The sequence below is a fragment of the Rhincodon typus genome, chromosome 3, assembly GCF_021869965.1.
Source record: "Rhincodon typus isolate 14 chromosome 3, sRhiTyp1.1, whole genome shotgun sequence".
NCBI lineage: Eukaryota > Metazoa > Chordata > Chondrichthyes > Orectolobiformes > Rhincodontidae > Rhincodon > Rhincodon typus.
The window spans coordinates 94,338,487-94,356,313 of NC_063334.1; the positions used below are offsets into that span (position 1 = coordinate 94,338,487).

At 41.5% G+C, this 17,827-nt stretch overlaps 1 protein-coding gene across 2 annotated transcripts in view; it reads left to right on the forward strand.

The window, feature by feature from the left end:
* Positions 1-17,827, forward strand: part of mccc2 (methylcrotonyl-CoA carboxylase subunit 2) — a 102,499-nt gene that overhangs the window by 18,097 nt on the left and 66,575 nt on the right. For both annotated transcript variants that reach the window (XM_048594923.1, XM_048594922.1), the window contains exons 4-6: positions 1,928-2,029; positions 14,283-14,410; positions 16,999-17,111. In XM_048594923.1, the coding sequence (XP_048450880.1) occupies positions 1,928-2,029; positions 14,283-14,410; positions 16,999-17,111 (343 nt within the window). The remainder of the gene's footprint in view (positions 1-1,927; positions 2,030-14,282; positions 14,411-16,998; positions 17,112-17,827) is intronic.

Here is a 17,827-nt window from a genome sequence, read left to right on the forward strand (position 1 = left end):
GTGTGCTGCGAGCTCAAACTGGGTATATAATCCAAAAATGATTCTGATAATGTGTTCCAAATGCTGGTGATAAAATTCAGCCCTATCTCATAGATTAGCTACTGAACATTAGTACTACTTAATGAGCCACACAATTCTCTAGATGACCTCTAGAAGTTACGGTGTTCATCCTGATGAGTCATATAATTTTGAAACATTAACTTTGTTTCTCTCTCCACATATGCTGCCAGATCTCCTTAGTTTCTTTGGCAGTTTCTGTTTTAATTATTGAAGACTTCTATAAAAGGTCTCTTGGCTTGGAAATACCACACCAAAACACTTCAGTTACATTAACTGTTTCCGTCGAACTGACCTGATTCTCCTGTTAGCGAAACTGTTTACTTCTGAATTGAACCAAGGATTCTTTAGACTAAAGCCTTGAACCTTCTGTTCCAAAGTTCGAACTGAACTAATTATTGGAATGTGTTTACCCTACCTGCTGTAAATCAACAGTATAAACATATTTATTAGCGCTATACATTTCTTCGAACCAGCTGAGTGCAGTCACGTGCTTTCCTGGAATTGGTGCACTGGGGTCACTATTCCAAATGCCCTTCTGATTATTTTTAAAAAATACCTTAATAGAACTGATCCACATTTGCCTGCCTCTATGTTGAACTCCAAATTTCTATCATATTTGTATATGTAAATGCATGCCTTGTGTCACAATACAACTGTTGCTTTTTCTGTTGCTCGAGAAAGTTTCAATTTCCAATGCTGATGGCCTTGAAAACCCAATTGTTGGTTCCTGTCTTTAACATATTTGGCAATTGCATGATTGAATTGAGTTTGAAATTGTGGAATGTTTTTTAATCTTGAGGAAACCTGTATTTGATTCATTCAGTTTCTAATTTATTATCCTGTGTTGGAACTCATAAAAAGGAAAAGACAGTTGTTATAGTTAGTGGTGTCATGCAAGCAGCAAGTTGAAAGCAACTTTTAATAGCATGAAACCTGTGCACTTTCTGTGCTATTGAGAAACCTTCATGATGACAGGTGTTTAGTTATTCTTTTAATGTTGTTCCTAATTAATTGAATTTCTAAGGGCCTTTTACGGTTTAGTGGTATTGTCCCTGACTCGAAGGTCCAAGTACAAGTACTACCTTCCCTGGAGGTATTTCTTAACATGTCTGAACAATTGTATAATTTTTTAAAAATTGCGTTTTTCTGAACTTGTTTGATGGCATTCTGTCATGTTTTACATGTCCTTAATTCAAGCCAGAGAGTGGAGTACAGAACGACCTTGGACACTCACCTGTCCAATAGCTGAGGGATTCAGTAAACTATGATCAAACTGAAATAAGGACATTTTTCTCTAAATTGTCTTTGTCTTTGTTTTAACGTCACCCAATTCTCCAAATTATTCTGAAGAAAAGTCATACTGGACCTGAAACATTTACTCTGATTTTCTGTCCACAGATGTTGCCAGGCCTGCTGAGTTTCTCCAGCATTTTTTTCCAAACTTCTAGCCTCTTCCTGATCTGATGCTGACATTTTGATGTAATCTTACAGCAGTCATTTTAAAAAAAGTAGAAAAGCATGCATTATGATAGTCCTAGCATTTCTGTTGCATCAGGACACACACTTACGGAACCCTTTAGCTTTGTGAAAGAGTGAGTGTGCTCAGAGAGGGATTCCAGCAAATGGCTGTGATTGGTTGATGGAGCAACTACTGTTAGGAAATGAGGAAAGTTGGTAAGGATGTGCACCCTGGCATTTAACAAATTCTGTCTTTGTAGACAAACTTTACAGCCAACTGGTGCATAGTAAAATCTTACAAACGAAAGATAATCCAGCTATTGACTAGGCAATGTATTATGAATAGTAATGTTAAGCATGTTAGAATTATTTTTTTTTTAACTTAGAAAAGATAAATTTTATTTAACAGATCTCCATTCCTGGAATTTTCACAATTTGCTGGTTATCAACTGTATGGCGAAGAGGAGGTACCAGCAGGAGGCATCATCACAGGTGTGGGAAGAGTATCTGGGTAAGTATATATTTGAATTGCCCTTTACCCATCTTGCTACTATAAAGAGATGTTACGGAAAGATGTTCAGGACACGTTACGTAAGAAATAGTGTGTGGGGGCTGTGTGAGGTGGCTATGGGATTGACTTATGGTCGATTCTTCTGCCACTCTTGTAGGCAACAAGTTCTAAGGAATTATTACTGCTGCATAAAAAAGTTCTTCCTCCTCACATGCCCCTTGCTCAAAGCCTTAAGTCTGTGGCACATAGTCCTCGAACCATTTACTAATGGGCACATCTTTCCTTTGCCTTACCCGCACCTGCCATAATTTTGTACACCTTTGTAAAATTTCTCTTCAGCTTCCTTTGTGTCCAAGGAAAATAATCCCATCCTCTCTAACTTACTCCTAGCTACCCTTTAACCCACTCCTTGATTGTAGTCCATGGCCCAATTCAAGGCCCTTCTCATCTCCTCAATCCTGCAGGCAGGCCCCCTTCCACCATTTTCCAAGTCTGGAAGGCTGTCACTTTTTTCTTGCCTGCTGGGAACAAAAGCATTGGATTGTTGATAGGCCGAGGCTGTCAAGTGTTCATTAATGGATCACTGAATGGTTGGGGTCAAAAGGGTGGTACATGTTCAGATGTGAGGTAGGGTTAGAATACTGAATGTGTACTTTGTTTTGGTGTTCACTAAGGAAGAGTTAGCCAACAAAATATCCAATGGAAGTAGAGATAGTGGAAGGTAATGGACGAGCAGTGATGCAGTGAAATGGCTGGCTAACCTTAAGAGTGAAAATGCTGCATGATCCAAATGGTTGGCATCTCAGGATGCACAGTAAAGTAGAAGTCAAAATAGTGGAATGGCTTGCTGCAATCTTCCCATGACATGAGGGAGATACCAGAGAATTAGGAGTGGTAAAATTGACATACTTTTAGAAAAAAGTGTGAAGAACAGCCCTCAGGACAGTCTAGTCAGTTCAACATCAGTGTGGGAAGAACTTTAAAAACAATAATCAGTGGTAAAAGTTGGAGGAGTTTGAGTTAACTAAGGAAAGGTAGCATGGATTTAGCAGTGAAGGTACAGTGGCATAGTGATAAAGCCAATGGATTCTAATCCAGAGGGCCATGCTAATACACTTGGATCATGGGTTCAAATCCATTATGTCAGCCGGCAGAATAGAAGTTCAATTCTTAAATCTAGAATATAAAATTAGTTCCTGGAGTGGTGATTGTACAAACTCACTTAATTCACTAATGTCGTTTAGGAAAGGAAACCAGCCATCCTAGCCAAAGATAACTTCAGACTCAAAGTACTGTGGTTGATAGTTAACCACCCTCTTGGCTTTGCAAGCCACCCAGTTCGAGTGATTAGGAATTTATCTAGGGTAACAAATTCTGGTTTTGTCAATGGCACCTATATCCCACAAAAGAATAATAAAATTGTGGAGGATAGATTCTAATTGACATAATCATACTGACAAATCTAACTGAATTCCCACTGAAGTAACAGAAGGCTGACAAAAAGAGCCAGCCTGCCTGTTTTAGTATTTTCCTATTGGTAGAAGATTTAACTGCCATCTATTCCCATGTTCATATTTTCCACTTCATTTTCCTTCTCAACTTGGTCTAATTGGCCTTGTTCTTGTTTGAAGAATTCAGCTGAGGTGCAAGAACCTTTTTTTCTTTTTCATTGCATGCTCTGTCTCCCTTGTCATCCTCAGAGCTCTGGATTTGGTTAGTAATTGCTTTTTTTAAACATTAGTTCACAGGAAGTGGATGTCACTGGCTAAGACATTGCATTTATTGCAGTCTTCTACGTAATGGCATAGTGATAAGGTCTAGCTCAAAATCTAATAAATCTGATACATAGATCCTACTTTGGCTGCATCTTTACATGTCGGGCATCAATTCATTTGTGTATAATTAAATTAAAACTTCCCCTTTCTATGCTTGCAGATGCAGCCAACTGAGACGTTGAATTGAAAATTCAGAGTCCATTTTATTTGTCTGCAGTTTAGGGAAACATGGTTACCATTTCATTTTTCTGTTACATACTAATTTCAGGAGTCATTTGTATTGATTATAATTTGAGAAATATTGTTCAACCTCATTACTGCCTTGGTTCAAGTATAGACACAAGAACTGAATTCAACAGGTGTAGGAGAGTGACTGTTCTTGACACGGAGGCATTTGTCTAAATGTGGCATCAAGGATCCCTCCTGATTCCCCAAATCCTGTCTAGCATTTACAAGTTATAAGCCAGGAATGTGATAAAACACTCCTCACTTGCCTAAATGAGTGAGCTCCTACAGCACTGAAAAAGGTTCACACCATCAAGGACAAAGCAGCTGACTTGTTTGGCTCAACATCCACAAACTTGCACTCCATCTACCTCTGACACTCGGTTGCAGCAGTGTGTACCCATATGCAAGATAAACTGCAGAAATTCACCAAGGCTCCTTTGGCAGCGCACCCGCTTCAAACCTACAACCACAACTATCTAGAAGGACAAGGGCAGTACCACCATGGGAACACTACCACCTGCAGGTTCCACGCTAAGCCACTTGCGATCCTGACTTGGAAAAATATAACTGTTTCTTCAGTGCTGGTGAGTCAAAATCCTGGAACTCCCTCCCTAACAGCATTGTGGGTGTGACTGCAGTAGTTCAAGAAGGTAGATTACCACCTTGTCAAGGGTAACTAGGGATGGGCAGTAAATGCTAGCCAGTCAGCAATCCTACATCCCCATCAATGAAGGGCTCAGTTTGTCAGACTCTACACAAATGCAAAACCTTACAAAATCAGCCCTCCAGTGATTTGTCACAATCTTGTTATCACACGCATAAGACTGAAACAGAAGTGCAGCAATACCCAGCCGGTCTGGCACTAACGGTATCTGAAGAGAGAGAAATAATGTTAATGTGTCAGGACAATGACCTTTCATCAGAAGATGTGCTTCATCTAAGCAAGTAAATGAGGACAGTTAATCCTAGAACCCAAAGCTCGCACCACAGCTTTAGAACTTTTATCGATTTGCTGCTTTTTTTTTAACATTAGGAGTGCAGTAGTTTCTTGACTAGGTGAAACCTTGATATTTAGGTTCCACCAGAGGGTGCCATTGCATTACTCAACTGTAATGTTAGTTATTAACTGATTTCTTGGTTGTGACCATTGCTAGAAAGAGTTGGTAATTTGATGACAATTTCACTAATGATTCATGCATAATGTTTTATTATAATAACTTTATTACAGGAACTGATTTGGCCTTCCATTTATGTTCAATACAAGCGCATAAGTTAACTGATTCCCAGACTCCAATTACCTTACAGAAGCTACTCTAAGCAGAAGATCTAGAATGACCAGCTGTCTCTCACCAGGCCTTCTATGTGTCTATGTTGCTGTTGACTCTTCGGAACATTACCATAATAGGAAACTAGTTCTGCTATCATACAATAGGATTGTGCTTATGTAATAAGTAGTCACATAATAAGTCCCATGCAGATTTAGTTGAGCTGCATGTTTATGTTGATTAATAATCTTTATACATGACCCATCCATCCAAATTAACTGACCCCTTGCTTCCCCATTTCATTTGTTCTTCTACTAAAGATTTTAAAAGAAAGGAGTGCCAGCTCAGGCTTTTGGGTCATCTTGACATTAGTATATGTATGAATAAAGTGAATGGAAATTCAGCATATGTAACCAGACCACATTGCAAGGCCAGAATATGACCAAAAACTGGCCACCCAATTCCAACACCTCACATGCAGTCAATCCTGAATGTGCTAACGTATTTTTATTTAATTTTTAACAAAGGATTATTAGCTGTGGTTCTATATTGTTTGAGAACGAAATATTTGGAGATCAGGATGCTTTGTTGGGTCTCTATAGTATGATAGAGTCAGAATAATATTCAGCGTCGACAACGGAAATTGCTGAGAAAACTCAGCAGGTCAAGCACACGTGCGGAGAGAAAGCCAGAGTTAACATTTCGAATCCAGTGACCCCTCGTCAGAACCGATTGTAGCTAGGAAAGGTTTGGTATATTATCCTGAAGATGGGGTGGGGGGTAGTAGTAAACGATCAGTGGAGATGTAGCCCAGAGAGAGAGAGAGAGAGAGAGAGAGAAAACAGCAGTTAGACAGACAAAAGAATGCATAAAGGTCAGCCTGGGAGAATCAGTAGCTGCTAATTAGGACCATTAGTAGTTGATGCTTGTGGAAGCAGCTCATATAATGACAAGGCCTGGTGTGTGGGGGTTGGAGTAAGGACATGGGAAAAGGCATTCAGGCCCTAAAATCATTGAACTCCGTATTGAGTCCCTAAGGTTGCAGAGTCTCCAAGCGGAAAATGAGATGCTGTTCTTCACAGGTTTGAGGGACGTGGACAGAGTATCCAAGGAGCAGCTGTTCCCCTTAGTTGAAGGGTCAGTCACAATGGGACACAGGTTCAAGGTGAGGGGCAAGAGGTTTAGGAGGATGTAAGGAAAAACATTTTTATCCGGAGGGTGGTGAGGGTCTCGAATGCGCTGCTTGGAAGGGCGTTAGAGGCAAAGTGCCTCATATCCTTTAAAAGATGCCTGGATGACCACTTGGCACGTCTTAACATTCAATACTATGGGCTAAATGCTAGTAATTGGGATTAGGTTGAAGGTCAGGTGTTTCTCACATGTCCGTGCCGACTCGAAGGGCCAAAGGGCCTCTTCTGCTCTCTATGATTCTATGATTGTTTCAGCCTGCACTGAGCTTTGCTGGAATGTTGCACCACGTCCAAGACATAGATTTAGGGCAGGGATCACGGTGGTGTGTGGAAGTGGCAAGCAACAGGAAGCTCAGGGTCATTTTTTGTGGACAGAACATGGGTGTTCTGGGAAGAGGTCATCCAGTCTGTGTTTTGTCTCCTCAATGTAGAGATTACATTGTGAGCAGCGAATGCAGGAGACAACATTTAGTGAAGTGCAGGTAAGTCGCTGCTTCACCTGGAAGGTGTGTCTGGGCCTTGGGTAGTGAGGAGGGAGTTAATAAACGGGCAGGTGTTATGCCTTCTGCAATTGCATGGGAAGGTGCCCTGGGATGTTGGGAGTGAAGGAGGAGTAGAGAAGGTTTTTCCAGAGGGAATGGTCCCTGCGGAATGCTGACAAGAGAGGGAAGAGGAATGTTAAGTGATGGCATCCTGCTGGAGGTGGTGGAAGTGGCAGCAAATGATCCTTTGGAAGTGGATGCTGGTGAAGTTGGAAGTGAGGTTCAGGGTGCTACCTATTTGTGTAATAGGACACTATTATACCAAACGGAAGATGCGTTCTTGTGATACCTTCTGAATTTTTGGATTATCTTTAGAGTTTTAAGCAGATTTCATATCTGCTATGATTGGCAAATATTTAACCCACTTTTGATGTGGAAAAGGTTATGTATTCTTATAAGGGGGAGTACATCATGTAGTGAGTGGTGACAATTACACTTGACTTTGTCCATGGGGATCTTGCTTTTCAATTGGTAAACCCAGCAGAGAGAGGCCTTACTTTGCAAAGAGTACAGTGTCATTTTATGCTCTGTGTTGCTTTCAGAATGCCTGAAAGTTGGAATATAACCAGAATGGTTAGAGTGCCATGAGCCATCATTTCCTAAAAGGAGTGGAATCTTTTTATTATCCATTTGTGGGATGTGAGCATTGCTGGCTAACCAGTATTTATTGTTCATTCCTAGTTATCCTTGAGAAGGTGATGTGAGCTGCCTTCTTGAACCACTACAGTCCACCTGATGTGGTTGACCCGTGATGCTGTTAACGATGGAATTCCAGGAATTTGACTCAGCAACCACGAAGGAATGCTGATATATTTCCAAGTCAGGATGTGAAGTGGCTTGGAGGGGAACTTGAAGGTGGTGGTGTTCCCATGTATCCTTGTCTTTCTAGATGGAAGTGGTCGTGGGTTTGGAAGGTGCAGTCTGAGGATCTTTGGTGAATTTCTACAGTGCATCTTGTAGACTGTACGCACTGTTGCAACTGAATATCGTTGGTGGAGAAAGTGGATGCTTGTGGATGTGGTGCCAGTTAACCAGGCTGCTTTGTCCTGGAGGGTGTCAAGCTTTTTGAGTGTTGTTGGAGCTGCACCCAGCCAGGCAAGTAAAGTATTCCATCACATTCCTGACTTATGCCTTGGAGATGATGGACAGACTTTGGGGAGTTAGGAGGTGAGTTGCTCATCACAGTATTTCTAGTTTCTTAGCTGCTCTTGTAGCCCCTGTGTTTATGTTGTGAGTCCAGTTGAGCTTCTGGTCAAGTGGTAACCTCCAGGATGTTGATAGTGGGGGATTCAGTGATGGTAACACTGTTGAATGTCCAGGGATGGTGGTTAGATTCTCTCTTATTCCTGATGGTCATAGCCTGGCATTTGTGTGGGCCAAATGCTACTTGCCACTTGTCAGCCCAAGCCTGGATATTGTCCGGATCTAGTTGCATTTGAACATGAACTGCTTCAGTATCTGAGGAGTCGCAAATGGTCCTGAACGTTGTGCACTCATTGGCAAACATACTCAATTCTGATCTTTATGATGGAGGGAAGATGATTGATGAAGCAGATGATGGATGGTTGGGCCAAGAACACTACCCTGAGGAACTCCTGCAGAGATGCCTTGGAGCTGAGATGACTGACTCCAACAACCTCGTCTATCTCCTTTGTGCCAGGAATGACTCCATCCAACGGAGAGTTTCCCCTGTTACCCATTGCTTCCAGTTTTGCGAGGACTCCTTGAAGCCACATTCGGTTGAATGCAGCATTAATATCAAGGGCTGTCACTCTCCCCTCACCTCTGGAATTCAGCTCTTTTGTCCATATTTGAACCAGGGCTGTCATAAGGTCAGAGCTGAATGGCCCAGATGGAACCCAAACTGGGCATCACCAAGCAGGTTGTTGTTGAGCAGGTGCTGCTTGATAGCAATATTGATGATACCTTTCATCACTTTACTGATGATGGGGCGGTAATTGGCTGGGTTGGATTTGTCCTGCTTTTTATGTACAGGACATAGCTGGTCAATTTTGAATATTGTTGAGTAGATGCCGGTGTTATAACTGTACCGGAAGAGTTTGGCTAGGGGAGCGGCAAATTCTGGAGTGCAAGTCTTCAGTACTATTGCCGAAATGTTGTCAGGGCCTGCAGCCTTTGCACTTTTCAGTGTCTCCATCCATTTCTTGATATCACTTGGAGTGAATCGAATTGGCTGAAGACTGGTATCTGTAATGGTCGGGACCACTGGAGGAGGCTGAGGTGGATCATTGACTCGGCACTTCTGGCTGAAGATTGTTGTGAATTGTTGTGTAACCTTTTATTGTGTCAGTCTTTTGTATTGATATTCTGGGCTCTTCCATCATTGAGGATGGGGATGTTTTTGAGCCGTCTCCTCCAGCAAGTGGCTTAATTGTTCACCATCATTCACGACTGCATGTGGCAGGACTGCAGAGCTTAGATCTGATCTGTTGGTCTGGACTCACTTAGCTCTATCACTTGCTGCTTATGCTGTTATGCTTGCAAGTATTCCTGTTTGGTAGCTTCACCAGGTTGCCACCTCATTTTCAGGCTCCTGGCATGCCTCCAGCACTCTCCATTGAATCCTTCACGAAAGAAAGTACAGTGCTGGTCCAAGGCAGTGAAAGACTGTCTCCAGGACTGCTTGGAATTGGTGGACTGGACCGTGTTCAAGTGTTCAGTGGAAAACCTAGATGAGTATGCCACCACAGTCGTGACCTTCATTAGCAAATGTGTGGAGGACTGCATACCAAAGAAGTCAATCCGAATGTTCCCCAACTGTAAACCTTGGATGAACCAGGAAGTCCACTCTGTACTGAAGACCAGACATGCAGCTTTCAAGTCGGGTGATCCGGACCAATACAGAAAATCCAGATATAATGTCTGCAAAGCCATCAGGAATGCCAAGAGACAGTACCGGACTAAGTTAGAGGCCCAAACCTACCAAACGGACTCCCGTCACCTATGGCAAGCTTAAACGATATGATGGGATACAAAATGAAGCAGAGCAAGGTAGCAGACAAAGGCACGTCCTCCCTGATGCGCTCAGTGCTTTCTATGCTTGTTTTGAGCAGAATACCAGCGGTGCGGTCATACCTGCCCCAACAGCCCCAGATGCACCTGTTCGTTCTGTCACTGCTTCAGACTTCAGATCAGTCTTCCTGGGAGTCAACCTGAGGAAAACAATGGGCCCAGACAGTGTTCTCGGCCGAGCACTCAGATCCTGTGCATATCGGTGGAGGTATTCACCGACATCTTCAACTCTCTCTCCTACAAGGCAAAGTCCCTACCTGCTTCAAGAAGACCACTAACATCCCCGTACCTAAGAAAGTACATGCAATGTGCTTTAATGACTATTGCACAGTGGCTCTGACCTCCGTAATCATGAAGTGCTTCACGAGGCTGGTCATGGCCCACGTCAATTCCAGTCTCCCATCCCCTACAATTTGACTACTTACGTAACAGGTCCACAGAGGATGCTATATCCCTAGTCCTGCACTCATCTTTGGAACATCTGAACACCAAAGCCATCTATGTCAGACTCCTGCTCGTTGATTACAGCTTGACCTTCAACACCATTATCCCCTCCAGACTGACATCAAAACTGTGTGACCTTGGTCTCGGCTCTGCCCTCTGTAACTGGATCCTCAGCCTTCTGATCCACAGGCCGCAATCAGTGAAGATAGGTAACTGCACCGCCCCCACAATAACATTCAACCCTGGAGCCCCCCCAAGGATGCATCCTCAGCCCCCTACTGTAGTCCCTTTACTCTTAAGGCTGTGTTGCCAAATTCCGAACAAGTGCCATCTACAAGTTCGCTGACAATGATACCATAGTGGGATGGATATCTAACAATGACGAATCAAACTGTAGAAAGGAAGATAGAGGGTTTGGTGTCATGGTGCAAGAAAACAATCTGTCTCTCAATGTCAGCAAAACTAAAGAACTGATCATTCTTTTCAGAAAGAAAGGAGGAGAACATGCCCGCATCAACATCAATGGAACTGAGGTTGAAGGGTGAAGAGCATCAAGTTCCTCGGCGTGACGATAACCAACAACGTGTCCTGGACTTTCCACACAGATGCAACAATCGAGGAGGCACAACGACGCCTCTTCTTCCTTGGGCAACTCAGGATATGTGGCATGTCCATAAGTCCCTCATCAACTTCTACAGATGCACTATTGAAAGCTTTCTGTCTGGGTGCATAATGGCCTGGTATAGCAACTGCTCTGCTCAGGACCATAAGAAACTACAGAAGGTTGTGTGCACAGCCTGGGCCATCACGGAAGCCGACTTTCCATCCATGGATTCCATTTATGTGGCTTGCTGCTGCAGAGAGGCAGCCAGCATCTCCAAAGACCTATCACCCCCGGTAATGATATCCCTCAGCCTCTTCGATCAGGCAGAAGATACAAAAGCCTGAACACATGCATGAACAGGCCAGGAACAGCTTCTTCTCAGCCGTTATCAGATTGATGAATGGACTCACTCGCCTCAAAATTACACTGATCTTGCTAATGTTGATCTCGCTTAGCGCACGCCCTGTGCAATGTAATCTGTGTGCATTTGTCTAAGTCTTTTTGATCTGTACATCCTTTGCTTACTATGATCTACCTGTACCACTCATAAACGAAGTTTTTCACTGTATTTTGATACGTGACAATAAATCAATCAATAGAGGCCATAGGTTTTAGGTGAGAAGGGAAAGATTTAAAAGGGACCAGAAGGGCAACTTCTTACCACAGAGGATGTTGCCTATATGGAATGAGATACCAGAGGAAATGATAGAGGCGGGTACAATAGCAACATTTAAAAGATATTTGGACGGGTATATGGATAGGAAATGTTTAGAGAGATATGAGCTAGATGCAGGCAAATGGGACCAGTTCAGTTTAGGAAATCTGGCCTGTATGGACAAGTTAGGCTAACGAGCCTATTTCTGCGCCTTATGACTCTCTAACTCTACCTCCGATGTTAAGTAGTCTTTGGTGTTGGTAATGTTTTATGATATTCCACATATACTTGTTTGAGTCTGCTAATTTCCACTTTTATCTCTTGCCAATCTTCACATCGTTTACACTTTTAGTGATTTGGTTATTTCTGTTTCCAAGCTGTTTCACTGAATCTTTATAATTAAATGTTGGACATGAACTAAAAGCTACAGGGGCTGCACAGCACAAAGGCAGACTTCCACATAATCTGTCCGATATAATGAGACATTTCAATATTTGGACATTTGGCTCCAATTATGAAATACCATAATTCATCTATCTTTTTCTCTTTCTTGTTTAAATATCATATGAGTATTTCCTATTGTTATATATCATCTCAGCTGGAGTTTGAGCTGCACGTTTTGCCGTAGTGGTCATCAGTCCGAGATCACATGGAGACGATTTTCTCTCAGATTTTAAATTATGTCCGAGAGGAAATGCAAAACGTATTGCAAGTTTAAACTTCGTAACGTCTTCTCCTGTTAGTGGATGTGCACAAATCTGCAAATCTTTTTTAAAACTTGTTCATGGAATGTGAGTGGTTAGGCTACCACTCATTGCCCATCCTTATTGCCCTTGAGAATGTGGTGATAAGCTGCCTTCTTGAAGTGTTGCAGTTCTTTGGATGTAAGCAAACACACAGTGCTGTTAGGGAGTTCCACAACCCAGCAACAGTGAAGGAGCATAGATGTAGTTCAAAATCATCATCATTGCAAATTGAAGGGCAACCTGCATTTGGTGGAGTTCCAGTGTATCTGCTATCCTTGTTTTTGTAGCTGGTAAAGATCATGAGCTTGGAGGGCGCTGTCTAAGAAGTACAACGTTTGAACCAGTCAGAACTAAAAATCCACTTGTTACAATGAGCATTCTTATCCAAAAGACAGTGCTTTGCTACAGGATTTAAAAGCTGGTGACTTTTAAATGCTTAAAATTGAAGTGCATCTCTGCTGTTTAGCTTTTTTTCAAACCACTTGCTCAACATCTCTGACAGCTTTGAATGCTGGTTATGACTAGAACTTAGACTATATCATTCTAGTTTTAGTATTCGTTGTTAAATGTTGTGTTTTATCATGTGTACAGAATAGTACTGTTCCTTTTTGCTTAGTTCTGAAAGGAGATTTTCCTTTGTAATTTAAATTCTTGATTTGTTTCTAATTAAGAGCGAAACCTGGAATGGTAACATGTCTAGGAGATAGCAAGAACCGTAGATACTGGAAGTCAGACTCGATACAGTGTGGAGCTGGAGGAACATAGCAGGTCAGGCAGCATCAGAGGAGCAGGAAAGTTGACATTTGTGTCAGTTCCAGACCTGAAACATTGACTTTCCTGCTCCTCTGATGCTGTTAATATGTCTGTTCTTTTTGTAGGTACAAACTGACCTATTGAGTATTTCCAGCATTTTCTTTCTATGGTTTAAATTTTGCAACACTTGATGAATTTTGCTTTTCACCTGTGTGCTTGGTTGGGTTTACCTCCACCTGGTCTATCTCCGACTCTCTCTTTCCTTTCTTTGGCTTCTCTGTCTGCAGTTCTGAAGTTTGCTGTGTACTAACATTCATTGCAAATCCACAACTCTACAGATATCTTGACTACACTTCCACATACCCTGCTTCCTGTAAGGGCTTGATTTGATTCTCGCAGTTTCTCCAACTCATCACATCTACTCTGATGCCACTTTCCACAATAGCACCTCTGACATGTCTTTCTTTATCCTTTGATACTCTTTCTACAATTCTGCTCTTACCTCCTTCCCAGAACCACAGTAGGATTTCCCTTGTCCTCAGTTTCCACTCCATTAGCCTCTACATTTATCCTCACCATTTTCATACCTGTAGCATGACACTTACATTTCTTTCAATTTAGTCTGTAATGTACACTGCTTGCAATGTGGTCTCCGCTACACTGGGAGATCTAATGCATACTGGGTGACCACTTTGCTGAACACCTCTGCTCAGTCCGCAAGCATAACCCTGCTGTTACAGTTGCTTGCCATTTCATGACACCATCCTGCTCTCATGCCCATATTGCTCTCCTAGGCCTGTTGCAATGTTTTCGGTGAAGCCCAGTGCAAAGGAGAGGAATATCACTTCATTTTCCATTAAGGGATTTTAGAGGCCCTCCTAATGCAACGTTCAACAAATTTAGAACATGAGTTCTATCCTTCTCCTTGAGTTTTGCCTCCTGTTTCCTGTTTTTGCTGTTGTTTAACCTATGTGCTTTTTCCACAGTTAATTCTGAAATTTGTATATGTTGCTTTCAGGGTTGAATGTTTGATTGTTGCCAATGACGCGACAGTAAAAGGGGGATCATACTACCCAATCACAGTGAAGAAGCATGTAAGAGCACAGGAGATTGCAATACAAAACCACCTGCCCTGTGTTTATTTAGGTGAAACTTTAATTTTCTGCTACATTTATAGATTCTTTGAACTACGTTTTACAAAGTTGATTTTTGTTTTCAGTGATTTTGTATTTTTGTATAAGGTAATGATAGTTTTAATAGTTTTGAAAGTTTTTCGTTTTTCCTAGGTTATAGCCCCGTTTATGGAACCTGAAACAAAACCAAAATTGCTGGAGGAACTCGGCTGGTCTGGCATCATCTGTGGAGAAAAAGAGTTAACGTTTCAAGTCCAGTTCTGAGGAAAGGTTCACTGGATTTGAAACATTAACTCATATTTTCTCTCCAGATGCTGCCAGAACTGCTGAGTTTATCCAGCAATTTCTGTTTTTTGTTTGAACCAACATTTATTCCTGTACCCGCATTTCGCTTGAGCAAGTGGTGTTGAGCTCTCATCTTGAACCATGGCAGTCCATTTGGTATCATTGAAAGGGAGGGAGTTCCGAGATTTTGACCCAGAGACATTGAAGGAAGAGTGATATATTTCAAAGTCAAGATTGTGAGTGGCTTGTAGTGGAACTTGCAGGTGGTGATGTTCCCATGTCTCTATTGCCTAGTCCTTCTAGATGGTAGAAGTCATGTGTTTGGAAGCTGTTGTCTAAGGAGCCTTGGTGAATTTCTGCAGTTCATCTTTTAGGGACTGAACATATGTTTGCTATGGGTTGTTGATGAGACAAAGATATTTCAGATGGTAAATTGTGACAAAGGCATAGAGGTTACATGGGATTTAGGTTGGGCAAAAATTTGGCAGATGGATTACAGTGTGGGGAAATGTGAGGTTGTCCACTTCACCAAGAAGGATAGAGATGTAGAATGTTATTTAAATTGTATGGGGGATCTGGATGTTGTGCATGAATTAAAAAAAGTTATCATGCAGGTACAGTAAATTACTAGGAAGGCAAATGTTGATGTTTATCGCCAGACAAATGGAGTATAAAAATAGGGAATTCTTCTACACCTAGTACAGGGCATTAGTAAGAACACACCTAGAGTACTGTACAGTTTTGATCAGGGATTCTTTTTTATATGGGATGCGTGTGACATGGCTGGCCAACCTTTATTGCCCCTTGATCTGAGAGGTTTGCGAAGGCTATTTCACAATGCAGTTAAGAATCAACCATATTACTGCGGGTCTGGAATCACATTTAGCCGGACAAGGTACAGATGACAAATTTCCCTCTGTAAAGTATATTAGTGAACTATTAGATGCGTTTTTACGACAACTGACAATAGTTACATGGTTGCCATTATGCTAATTTCTTTTAGAATCCCAGATATTTTAAAATTGAATTCAAATTTCACCATCTGCTATTGTGGGATTCAAACCCATTAGATCAGAACTTGAACTTGGGGCTGTGGATTACTAGTACAGTGGCATTGCCAGAAATACTTGCATTTGAAGCAGTTCAGAGAAGGTTCATGCAGTTGACTTCTGGAATGGAGGGATTATCTTTTGAGTTACGATTGAACAGATTGGGTCTAGACACTTTCCAGTGCAGTGATTCTAACGGGCTTGACAACAATAAATGCTGATGGGATGTTTCCTCTTGTGCTGGAATCGTGAAGTAGGTGACACAGTTTATAAATAAGAGGTTTTCCATTTAAGACGGAAATGATGGAAATTTTTTTAATCCAAAAGAGAGTCAGTTGTCTGTGGAAGTCTTTCCCAGAGAGCAATGAAGTCTAGATTATTGAATATTTTGAAGGCTATCTTATATAGATTCTTGATTGATAAGGGAGTCAAAGGGTGTAGGGGATAGAAAGGAAAACAAGATTGAAACCATAATTAAAACAGCCATAAAATTATCAAACAACTGAGCAGGTACGATAGGCTGAGGGGCCTACTCATGCTCCTAATCCTTGTGTTTGATACAACTGTTTTCATCAAAGCTCGGTCAGAGCAGGATATATCCGGAAGGACAGTGAAAATGCTTTTGGCATGCTGTCACCACATCCCTGAGGAAATTCTGAATCTTTGTCTGCTCGTGGGAGACCCTGACATGCGATTGACCAATGGAGAAGGTTCATTTGAGAATACACCAAAACTTCAAGAGACTCAATCGGGAACAAACAGGCGCTGGGGAGGGTGCACAAACCTTCAAGCGTCTTATCTGCCTAACCCTTCTAGCACTGCCTGCCCCACATGTGGCAGACTGTGAAGATTTTGCATTGCATTTCAGCAAAATCTCAGAGCACAGTTGAAACAAATCATCCTTGATCCTAAGGGACTGCCTAGGAAGTAAGAGGATAAACCATTTGTAGAAATTTGCTTTGCATGGATTGCTTGCTGCATTTCCTACTTCACAAAAGTGACTATACTTTGAAATAAAAACAGAAAATGCTGGAAATAATCAGCAGGTTAAGCAACATTTGAGGAGAGAGTAACCGAGGTGGATGTTCTTTTGTCAGTTCTCTCCAAAGAAGTGCCTATACCTACCAAACATTTCGGGGAAATTTTGTTTTAATTTCAAAATTTCACCAGTATTTTGCTTTTGTACACTAAGCACTTGGGATGTCCTGGGGTCGTGAAACGTGATATACAAATGCCCATCTATTTTTTTCTCATGGTTTCATTTCAGTGGATTCTGGTGGTGCAAACTTACCTCGCCAAGCAGATGTTTTTCCAGATCGAGATCATTTTGGGCGTATTTTTTATAATCAGGCCAACATGTCTGCAATGGGAATTGCACAGGTAAATGAATAATTTGAAATATATATGCTGTTGTTGAAATAACTCTATAGAAGCCGTTATCCCGTCACCAAGTCATCCTTTATTTATAAGTGGAGAGTCTTTGACATTGATTCAACTCCCTCAGACAGCTCTCAGAGTGAATAGAAGCCTTGATACTCCTGTTCTTATCTGTCAGCCAGGATTCCCTGATTGGGGCTGTTAATCTGGTCCAATCAGGGAACTCCTATTCTAAGGTCCACCTGGTTGGCCTCATTTCAATCACTTCAGTTGTTATTGTATCTTAGTTAGAAACTTAAAATTAAACAAACCATAGCATTTTGAAGTAAGAGATTGGACATTCACCTGAGTGTACCAACTGAATGCTTATTTAAAATGAACAATTCACCTGAGATCACTTATCCATTTTCTGTGCTGTTTGTTTATCACAATTACAGCATGAAAAATAACAACCATTTTAAAGTATAACTAACTTTTTATAAATCTTTAAAATTTGGAATCTATTTATTGAGAATCTTCTTCAGTGTAAGACTGGAGTGTGAAAGTTGTGGGTAAAAGCGGTGTTTGTTTCCTATCAGAAGGTTGTGAACTTGATTTGCAGCATTATCTGTCACTTAAAGTTGCATTCTTGCATTGAGCATGTCGGAGTTAGTGTTTTGGATGAGGAAGCACAAATAGAAGATTGTAATGAAAAATACTGTTGTTATAAAGCTCAGGGA